Here is a 15,266-nt window from a genome sequence, read left to right on the forward strand (position 1 = left end):
ATGACTTCTCACATCCCGACTTTCCTGCTGCCTGTCTTGGTGGTTCTGATACCTGCTACCTGGGCAGGAGACTGTAAGGGCCAAAGACAGGTTCTCCGGGGTGTCCCAGGATATGTCACAGATGGACCAGGAAACTACTCTGTGAATGGGAACTGCGAGTGGCTTATTAAAGGTTGGTGTCAAAAACAACAAAAACTGAGCTGATGAATGAAAGAAGCTTCATTAGCATATAGTAGGATTTAAAGGAATGACTGTTCTCAGGGTTTTGCTTGTAATTCAGCAATGTAAGTCAGCATGAAATGAGAACATTTTTTTTGTTTTGATCTTATTGTGAATAATTTATCCTTGCAGCTTTATTTTTACATTTAATTAAATTTTGCAAAAAATTTTAAAAAGTAAAATGTCTTTACTGGAACTTCTGGAGAAAAGAAAAGATCTGTTGCTACTTCGGTTTCATTGCAGCTTTAAAATGATAGTTCACCCAAAGTTTCTGTCATCATTTACAAACTCTCAAGTTGTTCCAAACATGTATGAGATTTTTTTTTCTCCTGTTGAACACAAAAGAAAATATTTTGAAGTAACCAAACACAGTTGACTGTAGATTTTGACTTCTGTAGATTTTTTTTTTTTTACACACCATGGAGATCAATGGCTACCATAAGCTGTTTGGTATAAGTCAGAATTTTCATTTTTGGGTGTCAGTGTCATTATTTGACTAAGGAGTTAAACTGTCACTTTAACTCCTTAGTCAAATAATTCATTTGATATTTTAGTATCTGCTGCTTTAATAACATGAGAGCTGAATGATATCTTCTGCAGACTCCTCGTTGTACTAATAATAGCTTGATTAGAAATTATTACAATTACCATTTCAGTAGCCCATGACTATTCTTTCAATTTATGAATTTATTACAAATGTCTACCTCTTGAAGGTGAATTTAAAACAAGCACTTGTTTTTTTCTTCTGGTTGTAATGTGAACTCTTCTGTCCTGCTTCAGCTCCCAGCAGAAACCATCGCATTGTGCTTAACTTCACGTTTATGGAGACGGAGTGCACCTATGACTATCTGTTTGTCTATGATGGAGATTCCTACCAGAGCCCCCTACTGGCAAGTTTAAGTGGCACCACCCTACCACAACCAATTGAGGCCAAGTCTGGTAAGGTAAGGCCAAAAGTATCAGTTTATGCTATCTGTTCAGTTAAGCATTTGATCCTTGCTTTTCAAGGAATCAAAATGCTCTCCCTTTTTTTCGACAATATTGCGAAGAAATGAAGTTCCATCCTAGGTTTTTCCATTTCTCTCTCAGCATGTGTCCGTTTTATAAGACGCCAGAGCTCGACTGAGATACATCTTGCTCACGGTCTGTCCCTATATTCCCGCAATCGTCATAATATGTCCCTTTTCTGTTATGTTCTTTTACAAGATGCTACTCCATCTCTTCAGCGACGCCAACTACAACCTGCTAGGCTTTAATGCCACCTACACGTTTTCAGTTTGCCCTGGGGACTGTGGTGGTCATGGGCGCTGCGACGTAGCTACTGCACGCTGTCAGTGTCATCAGGGGTGGGGAGGAATGGACTGCAGTACCCCTCTCTGCTCCCAGGTCTGCACACAACATGACCATGGTCACTGTGATAAGGTAGGAAAAAAGGGAAGCTTTTCATCAAGCTTAAATTAAGTACTTTTGTTGGTTTAATGTCACGTATCGTCTTCCTCTTTCAATAACAGAGGGCTGAGAATTGTATCTGCAGCCCTGGCTTTGTTGGACAGAACTGTCAGCTGGGTCTACGTGATAACAGTGGGGCAGGGCAGTGGTGGGAGATGAGCTCAGGTGACGTTAAAGCAACCCCTCGCACCGCCTCGGCTGGGATTTACCTGGCTTCCACTGGGGCCATGTACATGTTCGGAGGTGAGATTGAGGTTTTTCAGCTAACCTTTCCCATCACTTAAAGGATTAGTTCACTTCCAGAACAAAAATGTACAGATAATGTACTCACCCCCTTGTCATTCCAAGGTGCTGATGTCTTTCTTTCTTCAGTCGTAAAGAAATTGTTTTTAAAGGAAAACATTTCAAGATTTCTCTCCATATAATGGACTTCTATGGTGCTCCTAAATTTTAAATTCCATAGTGCGTCCAGTTTAAATGCGTCTGAAGTTGGAGGAGAAAATGAGATGGGAGTTTTTTTAGCATTCCCTAACTGTCATGACTGGAAAAAAACAGTCCACACAGAGCGAGCCAAGATGAGCATTTGAGCTTAAAAATATATAAATTGTAATAAGAAAAACAAACAAACAAACAAAAAAAACGATCGCTTCGCTAGATAAGACCCTTCTTCCTCATCTGGGATCATTTCCAGCCATTTGAAAGTGCATTTAAACTTCATTTTGGAAGTTCAAATTTGGGGGCCCCATAGAAGTCCATTACGTGGAGAGAAGTCCTGAAATGTTTTCCTCAAAAAACTTAATTTCTTCACGACTGAAGAAAGAAAAAAAGGAACATCTTGGATGACAAGGGGGTAAGTAAATGATATGTAAATCTTTGTTCTGGATGTGAACTAATCCTTTAATAATCATGATAATTGTCATGATCTGAAATGTGGACAGCTATTTAATTTTTTCATGTATAAAAACCTTTTTATATTGAGTGATAAAAATATTAAGCTTAAAGGGAAAGTTCACCCAAAAATGAAAATTCTGTCATTAATTACTCACCTTCATGTTGTTTCAAACCCGTAAGACATTTGTTTATCTTCTGAACACAAATTTAGATATTTTTGATAAAATCCAAAGATGAATGAAGGTCTTATGGGTTTTGAACGACGTGAGGGTGAGTAATTAATGACAGAATTTTAATTTTTGAGTGAACTAGCCCTTTAATATATAACAATGACAACAAAATGAAATTGTTTACAAAATTAAATATTTCTATTTTATATTATCCATAAATCTACTGAATTAATTTGGTAGAATATTATCTGGAAAATATTTACATTATGTTGTTTTAAACATTTTTATGTTAAAATGTTAAAAAAGAAAAAAACGAATAGCAATTTTGTAAATGTGAATGTAGAAAACATTATTGAACTAATATTTTATTTGTCCGTATTAACTTTGACAGCCTTAAAAATACATTTTGTAAAAATCTCTTTTTCCAATCAGTTTTAACTTTTTTTTTTTTTTTTTTTTTTTTTTTTTTTTTTACAGGGTTTGATCTGAATAGAGCACTGGAGGACCTTGTTGTTTACAATTTTTCGACCAATACTTGGGAACAGAGATCACATTTATATAGTCCAGTAAGATGATTCTTCTCTTTTTGTGTTATGCGTTTCTAATGATCTTTTCATTTTAATAAACCTTTGAATAATATCTTTGTATCAGGCGCCTCGACATTCCCACACAGCAGTAGAATGGCAAGGCAGCATGATCATCTATGGCGGTGAGCTTGCCAACCACTCATTGGCTAGTGATGTCTGGGTGTATCGTGCACAGCAAGATGACTGGCAGCAGCTAGGCCCATCAAACGCTCCAGGAGCACCAAGGCTGGCAAATCACGCAGCAGCAATTGTAGAGAACTATCTGTATGTTTTTGGGGGTGAGTAATTTGTATTCTTATTCTTTTAATGGAGGATATAACAAGACTAACTTGAGCATTATTGTCATTTTGTTAAAACCACATGCAAAGATAATCAGCCTCTCTACTTTCCTTCCCTGCCCTCTGTCTCCTAAATGTCCCTTGCTTGTTCTCTTTGTATTTATTTATTTTTACCTTTCTTTAAGAGTAATAGTTTGGCCTGTCTTTTCAGGGAGGACAGAGGAGGACATGTTCTCCTCATTACTGTACCGGTTCCGGTTGTGGGATGGAGTGTGGGAAACAGTTCAGCCTACAGGCGGAAAACCACCTGCTACCGCCGGACACAGCATGGTCTACCATGCCCCTTCTAAAACACTGCTGGTATATGGGGGACACAGACCTACCACTGCTAGGTATAACACCAAATACCACCGTATTGTACATTTGTGTGTGTGTGGTATATGCTGATTAAATAGCAAATCTGCTGTGTGATTTATTTTTTTTATTTTTTATATATCATCATGCCATCATTGTTTTGGTAGTGTCAAAGGGGATACACTACATTTTAATACAGTTATGCAAATATTTAGTATTTTAGTATGTTTAAGTTGTGTTTTTGTATGCAGTAGCTACTAAAGCATTACTGTCACTACCGAAAATGTGCTTTCATGACCAAAAGATAGGATGTTTTTTCAAAAATAGAGTATACTGGATTATCAACTAAGATGTTATGATAGTGTTTGGTTCAATGTATATTCAAACTAATGAATCCCTTATGTTTGAAATTTGTATGATCAACTTTCTGCATTTAATAAAGAAGAATTTGATTCAAAATACAACAAATCCCATAAATTACACTTGAAATATTGTTAAAATTGTTATTGATTTACGTTTGAAAACCATTTAATAAAATAGAAAAATATATATATTTACAAGGAAGAATTAATATCTTAATTGGTCAATATAACCCTTCTCATTAAATTATATATTACTGTGTTTTGGTAGTGACACATTTAGGGCGAGGAAAAATATTCCAAAACCTTATGAAACTACAATATAAAAATTAACTGCACAACTACTAGAAATGTGTACCTTGGATATTATACAATTTGCATAAATAAAAAACTTTTCTGTAGAATGGCCCAATTCTGGTATTATTGCCCAGCTCTAATCTGCTAAATGCGACTGTAAGGCATAAAGATATAATAAACGTTAATAAACATTTTCTGTGAAGCTGCTTTGAATCAGTGTGAATTGTGAAAAACACTATAGAGGTAAATTTTATTTGACTGATAGTTGGAAATGTTTTCCTGTAGTGTAGTTCATAACTTTATAAAAGTCTCTTTAAAAAGTTCTCAATTAATCTAATGTTCAAATGAAGAAAACAAAATGCAGGAAACATCACATGAATAAATTCACGATTGTTATCTACTACTTAGAATCTGACAGTGTTCATTGGACTTGCTTGTTTTTGCATTTAATGTTACCCTCTACTCCTCTCTCAACCAGGTTCAGTGTGCGTGTGAATTCTACTGATGCTTTCCATGTTGAGAAACGATTTTGGACTTCCTTCCGTTCACGCTTTCCTGCCAGTGGCCCGAGGGAGAGAGCATTCCACTCTGCCACTGTCATCGGCAACTACATGGTGGTGTACGGTAAGTAGCAATCACATTGACATAGTAGTTGAGCTACAGCCAAATTTCATTGAGTGAATGAAATGTAAAGACTTTTATAGCTGTATTAATTAATGGAGATCTGTTTTTCTCTTAGGAGGGAATGTGCATATCCACTACATGGAGGAGAAGTGCTATGATGAGGAGATCTTTTTCTATCATCTTGGTTGCCATCAGTGGGTGTCTGTTGGAGATAGCCTCAGTCAGCGTAAGTGTATATTTAATGGTCAGAGACAGAGTGAGTCTGTTTTATGTGTTTAGAGAGGACATGAAGTATGATGATGCATGCGATTGATGACCCATGCTTCCCTGAGGATTTGTTGCAAGAATAATAGGAGAGCCTGTAAGTACTTGTGTTCAAGATGCTTCACTCTGACTAGGGGCTTGTTATGACCTATTCTTGAGAGGTCATTTGTTGTGTAAATTCCCTTGTGTGTGATGCAGATTTACTGGCCTGCAGCTTTTAAACAAATGGACTGATGAGAAGTAAAACTGTTTTTTAAATGCTGCAACTTAACCACAGAAAGCTGACATAGGTTTGGTGCCCCTCACAGTGCCTGTCAGGATTTTTGGTTGGCAATATGTTAGTATTATACTGTAATGATGCTTCAGTTCAGCCCTCTTGATTATTGTTTCACTCAGGGATTTAAATGTACTATAACATTTCACCACACTTTTTCGACCTGTTCGAGTTTTTTTTTTTTTTAAGTGTTAAAGTAAGGCAATCACAATGAAAGTGAGGCATAAATATTACCTATATGTAAACATGTAAAGTTAGCCCTCAGTAGTGGATGTGAGGCAGATTGAGTTCTTTGTTATTTGTTCTCTGACATGTCCTCTGTGCTCTTATAGGTGGTGCGTCAGTGAGGGGCCGATATTCCCATGTTGCTGCTGTCATGGAGGGCCGCGTGCTGTTAGTTGCTGGCGGTTACAGCGGTGTTGCCCGTGGTGACCTTGTGGCATATAAAGTACCGCTGTTTGTAAGCAGTGACCCAGGAGACAGGGTAATAAATTTAGATGACTCTTTTTCTGTTTCTGTTTATTTTATTTTCTGTGTACATACACTGCTATTCAGAAATTTGGAATTAGTAACATAAGTAACATTAGTAACATTTGATCAAGGCTGCATTTATATTATGCATTTATTATTAAAAATGCAGAAAAAACTTTAATATGTGAAATATTATTGCAATTTAAAAAAGTGGTTTTCTATTTGAATATACTTTAAAATATAATTTATTACTGTGATGCAAGCTGAATTTTCAGCATTAGCACTCCATTCTTCAGTGTCACCTAATCCTTCATAAGTCATTAAACTTTTGAAAACAGTTGTGCTGCTTAATATTTGTTTGCAACCTGTGATACTTTGATGAATAAAATGTTAAGAAGAATAACATTTATTTAAGATAGAAATCTTTTGTAACAATATACCGTTTGAAAGCCAGAATATTTTTTTTTAATCACGCATATTTATATATTTAAGTTATATTTATATCACGCAATTCTAAGAAAAAAGCTGTGACTTCATATCATGCTGTTCTGACTTAAATAACTCACAATTGTGAGTTTATATCACTCAACTTAGAGAAAGAAAGTCACTTGTGAGTTTATATCTTGCAATTCTGACTTTATAACTCACAATTGTGAGTTTATATCAATTCTGAAAGACAATAAGTCAGAATTGTGAGAAAAACTTGCAATAAACTTTTTTAAATTTTATTATTCAGTGGTGGAAACAGGTGTCCATATTAAAATCACATTTTGAATTAATAAATGTAAATGTGTGCATGTGTTTTTCTCTAACAGGACACAGTATGTGCTGAAGCCCCAGATGAAAGCTTATGCCTCAAGAATCCAGAATGCAGTTGGTGTGAGGGTCGCTGCCGGGAGTACCAGCCCACCAACCCGGTAATATTTCCCCAGTCTCCTTCACTTGCATTTTGCTTGCTCCTAATAACTTTTACTTCAGTCATTTTTACTCGTGTCTCTCACTGCATCATCTGATGTCTGTGTATTTGTACACAGTGTGGCAGCACCGGATGTCTGGGCCTGGCTCGTTTCTTGTCAGACTGCCAGTCGTGTCTGGTGTTCAGTGGGGTGCCAAACTCTCTGCCACAAGTTTCTGGGGAATTCGGCTGGTGTGTGCAGAATGAGTCCTGCTTGCCTGTTTCAGGTAAAGAGAGAGCTGAGAGCAGACCATAACATGACTGTTAAAACAACCTAGATATGCAACCACACACTGCTCAGTAAAACTTTATTTCTAAACAATATTACAGTTGGTGAAATAATGTGTTACTGTGTGCCATGTGTTTGTAGTTGATTTTTAGCAGTCATGCTGTGGCAACATCCCTTCCATTGGTTTTCAAGCTAATTTTCATAGTATACTTTATTGTTAAGCGACCTGAGTGTATATGTAATCCTTTGGCATATCATGAGTAAATATTGTACATTTGACCCCTGGCAGAGCGCAGTGCATGCCGCGTGGACCAGATCTCTGGGGCGTACGGCTGGTGGGGGGAGCGCACGCGTTTCCTCACCTCCCTCCCCTCCTGTCGCACCGAGAACTATGTCCCGGGACTGCATCTGCTCACCTTCCAGCATCCACGCAATCAGTCACAGCCTGACAAGGTACGACAAGTTCAATCCTGAGCTCTAATGACCTTCTACTCTGCAGACACTTCCACTCTTCTATGTACCTGTTCTAGGCATTTAATTTCACTCCTTAAATAGCATTTTTTTTTGTTGTTGTTGTTTTTATATATTTTGTATTCATTATAATTTTATGTGAAGTTTTAGTAGTATTGTAGTTTTTGACATTTTCAATAGTTTTTCTCTTTTTTTTAATAATATGTATATACAATGTCAGTCAAATGTTCTTGAACAGCAAAATTCTTAATGTTTTTTAAAGACATCTCTTTATATCACGGAATTCTAAGGAAAAAAGTCAGTTGTGAGTTTATATCTCACAATTCTGCCTTTAACTCGTAATTGCGAGTTTATGTCACTCAATTCTGAGGAAAAAGTCAGTTGTGAGCTAATATCATGCAGTTCTGACTTAACTCGCAATTGTGAGTTTATGCCACTTAATTTTGAGAAAAAAAAGTCATTTGAGAGTTTATATCTTGCAATTATGACATATAGCTCACAACTGTGATTTTATATCATGGAATTCTGAAGAAAAAAGTTAGTTGTGAGTTTACATCTCGTAATTCTGACTTTATAACTCGCAATTGTCTCTTCTGCTCGCCAAGCCTGCATTTATTTGATCCAAAGTACAGTTTTACTATTTAAAATAAGTGTTTTTCATTTGAATATGTTTTAAAATGAAATTTATTCCAGTGATCAAAACCAAATTTTCAGCATAATTACTCCAGTCTTCAGTGTCACCTGATCTTTCAGAAATCATTCTAATATACTGGTTTGCTGTCTAATGAATAGAAGAATCCAAAAATCAGCATTTATCTGAATTAAAAAGCTTTTGTATCATTATACACCGTTTAAAAGCTTGGAGTCAGTATAAGGATGCTTTAAATTGATCAAAAGTGATGATAAAGACATTTATTATCTTATAGAAGATTTCTATTCAGATAAATGCTGTTCTTCTGAACTTTCTATTCATCAAAGAAACCTGAAAAATTCTACTCAGCTGTTTTAAACATAATAATAATAATAATAATAATAATAATAATAATAATACATGATTTTTGAGCAACAAATCAGCATATTAGAATGATTTCTGAAGGATCATGTGACTGGAGTAATGATGCTAAAAATTCCGCTTTAAAATCACATAAATAAATTCCATTTTAAAATATTTTTAAAATAGAAAACAGTTACTTTAAATATTAAAATTATTTCTAAATGTACTGTTATCGCTGTACTTTGGATCAAATAAATACAGGCTTGTTGAGCACAAGAGACGACTTCTTTAAAAAAAACATTCAAAATCTTCCTGTTCAAAAACTTTTGACTGGTAGTGTAGTTTTAATTCATTTATTTCAATTTTAGTTACTACATCAAGTTAGCTTGCTAAAATCAAGTTTACCCTTTTTTTTCAGATACAACTTATTTTATTTCAAGTAACAAAAGTTTATCAGTAACCCTGATAATAAGTTTTCAGTCTTTATATTCTACATCCAGATTTTATTTTACTTTTGTAAAATATTTGTTACTGTAATCCCTTGCTCTGAGCCCCCCACCCTGCCTCTGATCTCCTTCTCTCTGACACTCATGCACACTTCTTCATAGGTATCTATCCTGCGAAGTACCTCCATCATCCTCAATCCCTCTACAGAGATGGATGTGACCCTGCAATTTCGAGGATTCATTCATCCTTTATGGGGCGCCCCTCCTCCTGCAGCGCCACATCAGGAGACTGTTGCCATGTGGGCTCGAATTCAGAAGCTCCACTTTACTGCTCAGATGGCTGCTGGACCTAATTCTCTTCAACTGGTATGGGAAATTTTATACAAAGTCATGGCATAGAGTCTCATGTGGCATATAACTTGCTAAGTGTCTTCTAAACCTTTCTTCTTTACAGACGGATGTGCTGGGAAGGTGGTCCGCTCAGGAAGAGAAGGAGATCCGTATGCTATCCCGGCCGGATGGTTCTCGATTGTTTCAGAATCTTACAAGAGGAAATTGGTACCTGATCCAGGCGGAGGGCTACCTGAATAACTCTGCATCAGGACAGACTAGTGAGATGGCTCTTACCTGGAACCGCACAGCTTTACCTGGAGGCAGCGTAAGTGTTTATTACCTAACCAAGCAAATTAAAAGGAGACTCATGTTCATATTGTGCATTTTTCATTAGACATGATTTTACTAGTATTTTTATACAGTTTTAAGGCTGCAACTAGTGCAAAACTACTAATTTCATAGTTTATATTACGGCTGTCAAACAATTAATTGCATCCAAAATAAAAAAAAATTGTTTACTTAATATATCTGTGTGTACTGTTTATATTTACTATGTCCACTACCAGTCAAAAGTTTTTTGTGTTTTTAATGTTTTTTAATGATACTGACTCCAAGCTTTTGAATTGTATAGTGTATAATTTTACAAAAGCTTTTTATTTCAGATAAATGCTGATCTTTGAATGTTTCTATATATCAAAGAATCCTGAAAAACATGTACTCACTGTTTTAAAAATTGATAATAATAAAATATTTTCTTTAACATCAAATCAGCATATTAGAATGATTTCTAAAGGATCAAATGGCACTGGAAGTAATGATGCTGAAGATGTAGCTTTGATCACAGGATATGTCCAAATAGAAAACAGTTATTTGTTATTTTAAACAGCAAAAATATTTAAAAATGTTACTGTTTTCGCTGTACTTTGGATCAAATAAATGCAGGCTTGGTGAGCAGAAAATCTTTTAACATATTGAATGCAGCAGAACTGTAGTAAGATGTTGTTGTTGCATATAGGATTTAAAATGTAAAACTTTATAACCCAAATTTGATGGCTAAATCAAAAAATACAATGTTATACAATGTCAAAATATATTGAATTACACAAATGATACTAATTATACAATGAATATTTTTTTAAACAAAATAATTGCAACCTGACTAATTATTTTTAGTAATTTTGTCTTTTAGTTTCAGCTCTGTAAACTTTTTTTTAAGTGCACTAAAATGTTTAGGTATTATCATATAATGCTCTTCATTGATCTTTTACATTCTTTTCTTAATTTAACTTTTTTAGGAGATTTCTTTCCTGTTCCTCGAACCCTTCCGCTCCAATTCGTGTTCAGAGTACCGCTCCTGTTTGGCCTGTCTGTCTGATCAGTCTTGCGGCTGGTGTCCTATCATGAACCTCTGTTTCCTGCGCTCTGACATCAATCAGCAGCCCTGCATAGACTCACAGGGAGAAGAGCGCCACCTACTGCTGAACCCTCAGCATTGCACACTGTGTGAGGAGTATAGAGACTGTGCCGCTTGCACTCAGGTACTGCTTCCCCATCAACATGTCTGAAAGACTGCCATGAGTGTTTTCATCCAGAGCAGCATGCAGTCTGTTTACCAGCTTTCATTTTCTGTAAGGCTGCAGTGGAGTTTCTCTCATGTCTGAATGTTTGTAGGACCCCTACTGTGAGTGGCAGATCAACTCCAGCAAGAAGGGAGATTATCTGTGCAGTCGCCGTGGGAGATTGGAGGGGTCTATCCGGGAACCAGGAGGTTGTCCTAAAGTTTGCAACCAGTGAGTTTGAAGTGATAAACTTGGCTATGAATTATTTGGTGTATGTTGAGGCTGAAGAACCTCAAAAAGATATCAACTTCAATTCTTTTTTTCTTTTACCATCCTCTTTCTCTCTCTAACAGGAGGTTGACTTGTGGAGAATGTTTGTCTAACTCCAGTCAGTGTGCATGGTGTGAATCTGCACAGTCCTGTTTTTATTTTGCTGCATACCTCACCAAGTTTCCCTATGGAGAGTGCAGGGACTGGTATGACAGGTAGGTTAGTGCAGCTTTTGCTGGGATTTTAGGCCATTTGTCTGATTAAGCTAATGTGTTCACTATGTAATTCACATAAACTAGACTCTTTTAGTGCTTAAAGGGATAGTTCACCCAAAAATGAAAATTCTGTCAGTTTTTGACAGAATTTTCATGTTTGGGTGAACTGTCCCTTTAATAATTAAAGCTGGATGCACATTACAATTACTCTGTCTCATGTCGATTCAAACCTGAATGACATTCTTTCTTCTGTGGAACATAAAGGATATGCTGAAGAATGTTGGTATGGTAACCAAACCGTTTATCTTCCCATTAACTTCATTGTAATTTTTGTTTGTATGATGGAAGTCAATGGGAACCGAAACTATTTGATTACCAGCGTATCATCTTCCAAGTTCCACAGAAAAAAAACTAGTCTTACAGGTTAGTAACAACATGAGGTGGGAATTTAAAGGGTTAGTTAATGCCAGAATTAATATTTCTTGATAATATACTCATGTCTATTTCGTCCAACATGTTCATGTTGTTCTTTCTTCAGTTGAAAAGAAATTAAGGATTTTACTCCTATAGTTGACTTCAATGGGTTCAGTGGGTTGAAGGTCCAAATTGCAGTGAATGTGGAAAGTACGCAGATGAACTAAGACCTTTCTAACGTGATTATGTAATGCGTGAAGTTGTAGACACTAGGGGTGTAACAGTAAACGTATTTGTATTGAACCATTTGGTTCAATACTTTCGGTTCGGTACACATTATAAACCAAACAATTGTCATAGGACTAATCCTATTACATAAAAAAAAATAACAGAGCTTACAGTGTGTGAAATATAATGTTCTCAGTGCCACTGTGCTCAACAAGGCAGCCCAAACAACGTAACAAGGCAACGTGATGTCTCTCCCATCCCCAAAGAAAAACACACTTCTCCAGTAGGGTTGTGAGAGTGAGGCAGTTTGTTAGAGTTTTCCCTCTTTTCCTCACTTTTATTTGCTTTTAAATAGCTTGTAAATGCCTGTGCACATTTTACTTTCACTTCAAATTAGTGGCAATTTGGCGTCAACTGATTGAATTGACCACAACAAAACCATTGTATCACCCCTAGTAGAAATGCAGCGCAGAGCTAGTGCAAGACCAGCATTTGTGGTTAAAAAAATATGTATTTATTAATTTATTTTAAAAAATGACATTGTTTAGCTAGATAAGACCCTTATTCCTCTGCTGGGATCATTAGAGCCCTTTGAAGTTGCACTGAAACTGCAATTTGGACCTTAAACCCATTGATCCCCATTGAAGTTTACTATATGGAGAAAAATGTTTTCTTCAAATACCTTAATTTCTTTTCAACTGAGGAAAGAAAGACATGAACATCTTGGATAATATTGGGGTGAGTAAATTATCAGGACATTTCAATTCAAGAGTGAACTAATCCTTTAAGTTTTTAGATGGATTGTCTGTAATATCACAAAATTGGATATACATAAGCTGTGTATTGGTGTTTAAATCATGTTATTAACATGTATATAAATTAACTGAATAACTGAAAATTGTAGACACCACTAGGCTGACAGCTCTCTTTAAAAATTAAAACTGTCACAAAATGAACAAACAAAGAACATGTACTTACAGTGAGGTCAATAAGTATTTGATCACCCCGTGATTTTGCAAGTACTCTTACTTAGAAATCATGGAGGGGTCTAAAATTTTCAGCATAGGTGCATTTCCACTGTGAGAGACAGAATCTACAAATAAAAATCCAGAAATCACATTGTATGATTTTTTTTTTTAACAATTAATTTGTGATTTACTGTGTCAAATAAGTATTTGATCACTTGCTTATCAGCCAGATTTCTGACCCTCAAAGACCTGTTATTTTGCTTTTAAATAGTCCAGCTACACTCTGCTCATGATTCTAAATTAGTAGCACCTGTTTGAGGTCATTAGCTGTCATCAAGACACCTGTGCACCCCACAATCAGCCAAAGTCTAAGTAGCAACATGGGCAAAACCAAAGAGCTGTCAAAAGACACGAGACAAAATTGTAGACCTTCACAAAGCTGGAAAGGGCTATGGGGCAATTGCCAAGCAGCTTGGTGAAAAAAGAACAACTGTTGGAGCAATTGTCAGAAAATGGAAGAGGCTAATGATGACTGTCAATGTCCCCCGGACTGGGGTCCCACGGAAGATCTCTCCTCTTGGGCTATCAATGATGATAAGAATGCTGAAGAATCAGCCCAGAACTACACGGGAGGAGCTGGTCAATGCCGTGAACAGAGCTGGGACCATCGTTTCCAAGGCAACTATCAGCAATACACTAAAACTTCATGGTTTAAAATCTTGCATCGCATGGAAGGTTCCCCTGCTTAAGTCAGCCCATGTCCAGGCCCGTCTAAAGTTTGCCAGGGACCATCTGGATGATCCAGAGGAATCATGGGAGAAAGTCCTGTGGTCAGATGAGACCAAAGTAGAACTTTTTTCGTCTTAACTCCATTCACCGTGTTTGGAGGAAGAAGAATGATGAGTATCATCCCAATAATACCATACCTACAGTGAAGCATGGGGCTGGAAGCATCATGCTCTGGGGGTGGTTTTCTGCACAGGGGACAGGACGACTGCACTGTATTAAGATGAGCATGAATGGGGCCATGTATTGTGACATATTGGGCAAAAACCTCCTTCCCTCAGTCAGAGCATTAAAGATGGGTCGTGGCTGGGTCTTCCAACATGACAATGACCCAAAGCACACAGCCAGGAAAACCAAGGAGTGGCTCTGTAAGAAGCATATCAAGGTTCTGGAGTGGCCTAGCCAGTCTCCAGACCTAACTCCAATAGAAAATCTTTGGAGGGAGCTGAATCTCTGTGTTGCTCAGCGACAGCCCTGAAACCTGACAGATAAAGGATAGATAGAGATAGAGAAGATCTGTATGGAGAAGTGGGCCAAAATCCCTCCTGCAGTGTGTGCAAACCTGGTGAAAAACTACAGGAACCGTTTGACCTCTGTAATTGTTGACAAAGGCTTCTGTACCAAATATTACATTTTTTGGACTCAAGTGATCAAATACTTATTTGACACACTAATTCACAAATAAATTGTTAAAAAAAAATCATACAATGTGATTTCCGGATTTTTATTTTTAGATTCTGTCTCTCACAGTGGAAATGCACCCATGCTGAAAATTGTAGACCCCTCCATGATTTCTAAGTAAGAGAACTTGCAAAATCACTGGGTGATCAAATACTTATTGACCTCACTTTATGTGTAGTGTAGTGTACATGTAGTGTCATTGTCTCACATTTACAATGTTGTCCTTTTGGAACATTAATCTCTCTGATCTTCTCTCTCCAGTGTTCACTCTGTCCCTCAGTGTAAGCAGTGCTCTGCTCTTGCCACCTGTTCAGAGTGTCTGCAGACATTTCAGTGCGGCTGGTGTGGAGACTACAACAACCCCACTATTGGCAGGTAGGATAGAAACATGTTTGTAAATACATCAACAACATTCAACTTTGTTAAAAACTTCTCCTGTTCACTGTTTTCCTTCTTACATTTACTTCCTACCCTGTTTTT

The 15,266-nt window shown here is 36.7% G+C and overlaps 1 protein-coding gene across 1 annotated transcript in view; it reads left to right on the forward strand.

The window, feature by feature from the left end:
- megf8 (multiple EGF-like-domains 8) overlaps positions 1-15,266 on the forward strand; it is a 34,720-nt gene continuing 19,454 nt past the window's right edge. The window contains exons 1-19 of the mRNA XM_073846825.1: positions 1-172; positions 1,000-1,163; positions 1,426-1,641; positions 1,731-1,911; positions 3,207-3,295; positions 3,381-3,594; positions 3,806-3,986; positions 5,083-5,228; positions 5,344-5,454; positions 6,099-6,250; positions 7,053-7,154; positions 7,272-7,419; positions 7,711-7,874; positions 9,495-9,698; positions 9,787-9,990; positions 10,961-11,203; positions 11,337-11,455; positions 11,578-11,709; positions 15,048-15,161. Of these exons, the coding sequence (XP_073702926.1) occupies positions 1-172; positions 1,000-1,163; positions 1,426-1,641; positions 1,731-1,911; positions 3,207-3,295; positions 3,381-3,594; positions 3,806-3,986; positions 5,083-5,228; positions 5,344-5,454; positions 6,099-6,250; positions 7,053-7,154; positions 7,272-7,419; positions 7,711-7,874; positions 9,495-9,698; positions 9,787-9,990; positions 10,961-11,203; positions 11,337-11,455; positions 11,578-11,709; positions 15,048-15,161 (3,056 nt within the window). The remainder of the gene's footprint in view (positions 173-999; positions 1,164-1,425; positions 1,642-1,730; positions 1,912-3,206; positions 3,296-3,380; positions 3,595-3,805; positions 3,987-5,082; positions 5,229-5,343; positions 5,455-6,098; positions 6,251-7,052; positions 7,155-7,271; positions 7,420-7,710; positions 7,875-9,494; positions 9,699-9,786; positions 9,991-10,960; positions 11,204-11,336; positions 11,456-11,577; positions 11,710-15,047; positions 15,162-15,266) is intronic.

The sequence above is a fragment of the Garra rufa genome, chromosome 9 (genome assembly GCF_049309525.1).
Source record: "Garra rufa chromosome 9, GarRuf1.0, whole genome shotgun sequence".
Classification (NCBI taxonomy): domain Eukaryota; kingdom Metazoa; phylum Chordata; class Actinopteri; order Cypriniformes; family Cyprinidae; genus Garra; species Garra rufa.